At 33.0% G+C, this 8,571-nt stretch overlaps 1 protein-coding gene across 1 annotated transcript in view; it reads right to left on the bottom strand.

The window, feature by feature from the left end:
• Window positions 1-2,896: 2,896 nt before the first annotated feature.
• LOC143075617 (complement C1q-like protein 4) overlaps window positions 2,897-8,571 on the bottom strand; it is a 61,931-nt gene continuing 56,256 nt past the window's right edge. The window contains exon 4 of the mRNA XM_076251100.1: window positions 2,897-3,112. Coding sequence (XP_076107215.1) covers window positions 2,981-3,112 — 132 coding nt within the window. The 3' untranslated portion in view covers window positions 2,897-2,980. The remainder of the gene's footprint in view (window positions 3,113-8,571) is intronic.

Genomic DNA, 8,571 nt, shown 5'->3' with positions numbered 1-8,571 from the left:
CCTCCTTAGAGAGAACTGTGAATTATTTTCGGCATATATACATATTATCTACATGTAAACTACGATTATACTACTTTAATATATAGAGACTCTGTATTCTGTTAGGGACTTTCTATGTTAGTATAGAAAGTCCCTGATTCTGTCTATTGTTTTCTTTGAAATATTTACTATTTAAGGGGTTATACCACTTGCATATATATTAATAAGTAAAACATGCTCAGCTTCATCTAAAACTACCTCGACCAAAAACTTTAACCTGAAGTGGGACAGACGGACGTACGGACGGACGAACGAACGAACGCACGGATGCACAGACTAGAAAACATAATGCAAATTAATGGGGCATAAAAATTTATGGTTAAAAGGGAAAATAGTGATTTGGCAAAAATGAAAGTAAGGTAGAGATTAGAGGGAGGCAGGACCTTTTCGGCCGGGCGTCGCGATCGGGTGTTTTTAAGCTCGGGATTTTGGGGATTGATCCTTACGGAATCCGGGAATATATTTTTCGATTTCGGGATATGAATTTCTTTAAATTCTGCATCTCGGGATTTCACGATTTTAAGCCCGGGATTTCGGAATAAGGACCCCTCCGACCACCCCTCAAATTAGCCTAAGTCGGTGTTAGTCATTTATACATGATCTATATCCTACCATTGGTATGTTAATAAGGCTCTCAAAAGAAAAGGCACTGATGGATTGTCCTAGAAGCATATTTTATTAGATTAATAATGGTCTATATATAAGCAGTTACATTTATTTCATGTTTGAAACGGTGCAAAGTTTTAATTTGATTAGACTTTTACCAAAAGAAGCATTGTCGCAAAGGAGAAGAATAATTGTGGTCTGAGGCCAGAAACACGAAAATAATTGAGTTTAACAGAAAGGAAACAAATATCGGACTTTGGAAAATGGAGAGGGCTTTTGACACCTTTTATGAAATTCTCCATACATAATATCTTTTACAAAAAACCATCCTACAACAGTTCACAAGCTGTATATGCCCGCGATTTCGCGGGTGTGTTCTAGTATCTCTAATTTGACACAAGCGGTTATCTCAGTACCCGAGTCTATGACAAACGAGACGATTAAAATTTTAAAATGATCAAATGTCTACTACCTTTGTACAACATGTAGCAAATTACCAACTTCACCTGCATATGGAATATACATTTCCCCTCTTATTGAACTTCACCTGCATATGGAATATACATTTCCCCTCTTATTGGGTATTCAAGAGTTTGTAGCAGATTCTCAGACTTACGTCACCAGGGTCTGAGCAGAAAGTTTATGAACCAGGATTATGTCAAAGAACGTCTCGTTCTCTTTTTAAAACGTTTACCGTATTTAAGATACCTTTTTGTGCTAAGACCTTGTTGATAAATATTCCGTCTCAACTTCGCACATATACTGAGTCAAAAAAGTTTAGCAACAAAAATGTGAAATTTTATTTTATTACAAAATCATAACAACATATAATTTTAATAATAACAAAATGAAATTATGACATGTCAGAAGCAACATGAATGTTTATCACTCACATTCATTCGGATTTTCTTTGTATGGAGCGCGGAAGGGTAAAAATGCAGAAATGAGTATAGTGTTATTCAAAACCATTTTCTCACCCATGCCCTAAGTGTACCAATGAAGGATTGGAGGCACACCAGCAGCTGCCCTTAGTTAATGCAATACTCGTGTGGCCGGAAAAAAAACTTGTCATGTGTTGACGTTAAGCGAAGGTAGCGCTCCTCCCTTGACGGTAGTTTTTTTGGTCTACGAGATATCGACCTATCCTGTGCAGTTTCAATTTGTCGATATATGTTTGTTAGTCTCTAAACTGTTGCTTTCAATGCACATTGAATCGAGCCACGATGTCAGCAACACTCATTCAGGCATCAACCATTCCAAGAGCTTTCTGACGGTCATTTTCGGGGAGGCCTGGTTGACACCCAATGCAATTTTGTCAAATGTGTATGTGTATTTCTTACTAATGTTGTGTTTCTGAACGTTAGTGAAAAAGAACTAGCTGAAATGGCGCGAAATCTATCATCAGGAAAAAAAGTACAACTGTTTAAATTCCAGGTAAAACTAAGGATTATATCAATGATGTTTAAATAAATTTTTTCCATAAACAACCAAAAAAAAATTCAAAAATTCAAAAAAAAGTGTTGCTAAACTTTTTTGGCTCAGTATAATACACGATCGTCTTGAAGAATAGATAATGTGTTTGCTATTATAACACAATATATTGACTGCTGTAATCATATTTTTTACATTTTTGCGTGTTATGTTGTTTGATTTGTTCACACATACTTGCCAATATAATTTAATTTGAAGTCACTGTCAAACAAGTAAGATGTTAGCTTTAGTAGCTATAAATCCATGCGTTTGAAATGTTTGAGCTTTTGATTTTTCCATTTGATAAGGTACTAATATTGGTTCCTCATGGTGATTCAGCGTGCGACACAGATTTTGCCATGTATTATTCTATATGTATAGACCACAAAAACATATGCATTAACACTCACTAGGAAAAATCACACCAAACGTGTATACACAGTCAAGCTATATTGAAATATGCTTGGATGGAGAGTTGTCTCATAAAGGGGGAGGGGGTCACATCCTTTAATTTCCAAGCTTTACTGACTGTCTGTAGTAATAATAAGCTTTTCAACGCCAAATGCCAGAATAAATTATATTTTATTTAAAATAAAACTAATAAATACGAATTAAATAATAAAAAAGGGACAATTGGTATGTTTAAGCAGCAATAACACAAATTTGATGGAGTACTCTCCTACTATGACCACAAAAATTTCAGGAGAAGACAAACTAAACAAACTATAATACTTACCTTTTTATAACGTTTATTCTGCATAAAGGATTAAAAAAAACACACTAAGTCAACATACTTTTATTTTATACATCAATTTTTTTTTCATTGACGGTTAAAAGGTTGCGTTGAGAGATACAGTTTTTGAATTTAATCACCAGTCGAAGTGCTATCGTCTGTCTGGTACACTAGGAATCCAGAAAACGAGGTGTAGTCTTCACCGTGTAAAGTACCTTTACCTTGCGCTCCTGTTCGAATCCAAACATGTTGTCCTTTGTCAACCTATAAAAAGTGAAGAAAATATTTACAAAACTATATTCTCTTCATGTCAAAACATATATGAGCCAGTCCATGCGAAAAGGTACAAAAACGAAAAAATTACGAAATTCTAAAAAGTGTGCATAATTATTGGTAGTAGACTTGTGATTTATAAAACACATTTACTTTCCCTCATATCATCAAGCTGTGAGCTACACGCACCTGCGAGTGTTGAGACCCCCCCCCCCCCTTAGTTTTATCAAGATTTTTAGTGAATTATTTCATATATTTCAATCATTTTCAAAGTACAGTTTAAATGGCTTGATTTGCCAATTGGTAATGTTAAACCTGGTAGCAGTGGGGATAAGGCTCTCGCTTACGATGCGGATATCAATGCAATCAAACCGGGCAACGGTTCGAATCCCGTGCAACTAAGGTTGATTTATATAATATTAAATAACTTAACTTAACTTAAATTTCAATTTCTAAAACACAAGATATCATAGTTTTTGCATTTTCCCTCATGTTTTAATGTTGTCTTTCTTTCTTTAAACCTGTAAAACTGACGGAAATTATTGACTTTTGTCTCTGTAGTATCATAAATTTTTATAGTTTCTTGTCGGTATAGCATTAGTCCGGGGAACAAATGATTTTACACTTGCTCAAATACCAAAAATTCAGATATTTCTACGTCTTTTTCGGTTTTAGTTGACAAATTCGGAATAGAATTGACAATCTTATGAATGTTTACATTAATGTAATTTTTTTTCGGATAAAATCGTTTTTCAAAAATACTATAACAAACTTTGATAAGGTGTCCTGTAAAGTTTACCAAAAGGACTTTTTGTACCTTTTCGCATGGACTGGCTCAATTATCATTTTCAAAATCACAAAAAAACAAAAAAATCGAAATTGCCAAAAAGCAATGAAATATCGAAATACTTATAATACTTCATATCTAACGTTATAATTTAATGCAAATATTGACATATAATTATCCCTAGCAACTAAAATTCTCCCCTTAGCAACCGTACACCAATCAGCAAAAAGTCCATATTCCAAATATTTTAGCAACGATTTGATGTTTCAAATGGATTTGGCATCTATCAAAACATCTAGTTTGCAAAAAACACATCTAAAATATGTTGATTTTTTTAAAAGTTAGGGCGAAATCACTCTTTTACTATACATAGGCTTTGCTTGGTACTTTCGCCGATATCACCTATATGAGCCAGTCCATGCGAAAAGGTACAAAAACGAAAAAATTACGAAATTCTAAAAAGTGTGCATAATTATTGGTAGTAGACTTGTGATTTATAAAACACATTTACTTTCCCTCATATCATCAAGCTGTGAGCTACACGCACCTGCGAGTGTTGAGACCCCCCCCCCCCCTTAGTTTTATCAAGATTTTTAGTGAATTATTTCATATATTTCAATCATTTTCAAAGTACAGTTTAAATGGCTTGATTTGCCAATTGGTAATGTTAAACCTGGTAGCAGTGGGGATAAGGCTCTCGCTTACGATGCGGATATCAATGCAATCAAACCGGGCAACGGTTCGAATCCCGTGCAACTAAGGTTGATTTATATAATATTAAATAACTTAACTTAACTTAAATTTCAATTTCTAAAACACAAGATATCATAGTTTTTGCATTTTCCCTCATGTTTTAATGTTGTCTTTCTTTCTTTAAACCTGTAAAACTGACGGAAATTATTGACTTTTGTCTCTGTAGTATCATAAATTTTTATAGTTTCTTGTCGGTATAGCATTAGTCCGGGGAACAAATGATTTTACACTTGCTCAAATACCAAAAATTCAGATATTTCTACGTCTTTTTCGGTTTTAGTTGACAAATTCGGAATAGAATTGACAATCTTATGAATGTTTACATTAATGTAATTTTTTTTCGGATAAAATCGTTTTTCAAAAATACTATAACAAACTTTGATAAGGTGTCCTGTAAAGTTTACCAAAAGGACTTTTTGTACCTTTTCGCATGGACTGGCTCAATTATCATTTTCAAAATCACAAAAAAACAAAAAAATCGAAATTGCCAAAAAGCAATGAAATATCGAAATACTTATAATACTTCATATCTAACGTTATAATTTAATGCAAATATTGACATATAATTATCCCTAGCAACTAAAATTCTCCCCTTAGCAACCGTACACCAATCAGCAAAAAGTCCATATTCCAAATATTTTAGCAACGATTTGATGTTTCAAATGGATTTGGCATCTATCAAAACATCTAGTTTGCAAAAAACACATCTAAAATATGTTGATTTTTTTAAAAGTTAGGGCGAAATCACTCTTTTACTATACATAGGCTTTGCTTGGTACTTTCGCCGATATCACCTATATGAGCCAGTCCATGCGAAAAGGTACAAAAACGAAAAAATTACGAAATTCTAAAAAGTGTGCATAATTATTGGTAGTAGACTTGTGATTTATAAAACACATTTACTTTCCCTCATATCATCAAGCTGTGAGCTACACGCACCTGCGAGTGTTGAGACCCCCCCCCCCCCTTAGTTTTATCAAGATTTTTAGTGAATTATTTCATATATTTCAATCATTTTCAAAGTACAGTTTAAATGGCTTGATTTGCCAATTGGTAATGTTAAACCTGGTAGCAGTGGGGATAAGGCTCTCGCTTACGATGCGGATATCAATGCAATCAAACCGGGCAACGGTTCGAATCCCGTGCAACTAAGGTTGATTTATATAATATTAAATAACTTAACTTAACTTAAATTTCAATTTCTAAAACACAAGATATCATAGTTTTTGCATTTTCCCTCATGTTTTAATGTTGTCTTTCTTTCTTTAAACCTGTAAAACTGACGGAAATTATTGACTTTTGTCTCTGTAGTATCATAAATTTTTATAGTTTCTTGTCGGTATAGCATTAGTCCGGGGAACAAATGATTTTACACTTGCTCAAATACCAAAAATTCAGATATTTCTACGTCTTTTTCGGTTTTAGTTGACAAATTCGGAATAGAATTGACAATCTTATGAATGTTTACATTAATGTAATTTTTTTTCGGATAAAATCGTTTTTCAAAAATACTATAACAAACTTTGATAAGGTGTCCTGTAAAGTTTACCAAAAGGACTTTTTGTACCTTTTCGCATGGACTGGCTCAATTATCATTTTCAAAATCACAAAAAAACAAAAAAATCGAAATTGCCAAAAAGCAATGAAATATCGAAATACTTATAATACTTCATATCTAACGTTATAATTTAATGCAAATATTGACATATAATTATCCCTAGCAACTAAAATTCTCCCCTTAGCAACCGTACACCAATCAGCAAAAAGTCCATATTCCAAATATTTTAGCAACGATTTGATGTTTCAAATGGATTTGGCATCTATCAAAACATCTAGTTTGCAAAAAACACATCTAAAATATGTTGATTTTTTTAAAAGTTAGGGCGAAATCACTCTTTTACTATACATAGGCTTTGCTTGGTACTTTCGCCGATATCACCTATATGAGCCAGTCCATGCGAAAAGGTACAAAAACGAAAAAATTACGAAATTCTAAAAAGTGTGCATAATTATTGGTAGTAGACTTGTGATTTATAAAACACATTTACTTTCCCTCATATCATCAAGCTGTGAGCTACACGCACCTGCGAGTGTTGAGACCCCCCCCCCCCCTTAGTTTTATCAAGATTTTTAGTGAATTATTTCATATATTTCAATCATTTTCAAAGTACAGTTTAAATGGCTTGATTTGCCAATTGGTAATGTTAAACCTGGTAGCAGTGGGGATAAGGCTCTCGCTTACGATGCGGATATCAATGCAATCAAACCGGGCAACGGTTCGAATCCCGTGCAACTAAGGTTGATTTATATAATATTAAATAACTTAACTTAACTTAAATTTCAATTTCTAAAACACAAGATATCATAGTTTTTGCATTTTCCCTCATGTTTTAATGTTGTCTTTCTTTCTTTAAACCTGTAAAACTGACGGAAATTATTGACTTTTGTCTCTGTAGTATCATAAATTTTTATAGTTTCTTGTCGGTATAGCATTAGTCCGGGGAACAAATGATTTTACACTTGCTCAAATACCAAAAATTCAGATATTTCTACGTCTTTTTCGGTTTTAGTTGACAAATTCGGAATAGAATTGACAATCTTATGAATGTTTACATTAATGTAATTTTTTTTCGGATAAAATCGTTTTTCAAAAATACTATAACAAACTTTGATAAGGTGTCCTGTAAAGTTTACCAAAAGGACTTTTTGTACCTTTTCGCATGGACTGGCTCAATTATCATTTTCAAAATCACAAAAAAACAAAAAAATCGAAATTGCCAAAAAGCAATGAAATATCGAAATACTTATAATACTTCATATCTAACGTTATAATTTAATGCAAATATTGACATATAATTATCCCTAGCAACTAAAATTCTCCCCTTAGCAACCGTACACCAATCAGCAAAAAGTCCATATTCCAAATATTTTAGCAACGATTTGATGTTTCAAATGGATTTGGCATCTATCAAAACATCTAGTTTGCAAAAAACACATCTAAAATATGTTGATTTTTTTAAAAGTTAGGGCGAAATCACTCTTTTACTATACATAGGCTTTGCTTGGTACTTTCGCCGATATCACCTATATGAGCCAGTCCATGCGAAAAGGTACAAAAACGAAAAAATTACGAAATTCTAAAAAGTGTGCATAATTATTGGTAGTAGACTTGTGATTTATAAAACACATTTACTTTCCCTCATATCATCAAGCTGTGAGCTACACGCACCTGCGAGTGTTGAGACCCCCCCCCCCCCTTAGTTTTATCAAGATTTTTAGTGAATTATTTCATATATTTCAATCATTTTCAAAGTACAGTTTAAATGGCTTGATTTGCCAATTGGTAATGTTAAACCTGGTAGCAGTGGGGATAAGGCTCTCGCTTACGATGCGGATATCAATGCAATCAAACCGGGCAACGGTTCGAATCCCGTGCAACTAAGGTTGATTTATATAATATTAAATAACTTAACTTAACTTAAATTTCAATTTCTAAAACACAAGATATCATAGTTTTTGCATTTTCCCTCATGTTTTAATGTTGTCTTTCTTTCTTTAAACCTGTAAAACTGACGGAAATTATTGACTTTTGTCTCTGTAGTATCATAAATTTTTATAGTTTCTTGTCGGTATAGCATTAGTCCGGGGAACAAATGATTTTACACTTGCTCAAATACCAAAAATTCAGATATTTCTACGTCTTTTTCGGTTTTAGTTGACAAATTCGGAATAGAATTGACAATCTTATGAATGTTTACATTAATGTAATTTTTTTTCGGATAAAATCGTTTTTCAAAAATACTATAACAAACTTTGATAAGGTGTCCTGTAAAGTTTACCAAAAGGACTTTTTGTACCTTTTCGCATGGACTGGCTCAATTATCATTTTCAAAATCACAAAAAAACAAAA

Source organism: Mytilus galloprovincialis, chromosome 5 (genome assembly GCF_965363235.1).
Source record: "Mytilus galloprovincialis chromosome 5, xbMytGall1.hap1.1, whole genome shotgun sequence".
Classification (NCBI taxonomy): domain Eukaryota; kingdom Metazoa; phylum Mollusca; class Bivalvia; order Mytilida; family Mytilidae; genus Mytilus; species Mytilus galloprovincialis.
This window is presented reverse-complemented; position numbering and strand designations above follow the sequence as displayed.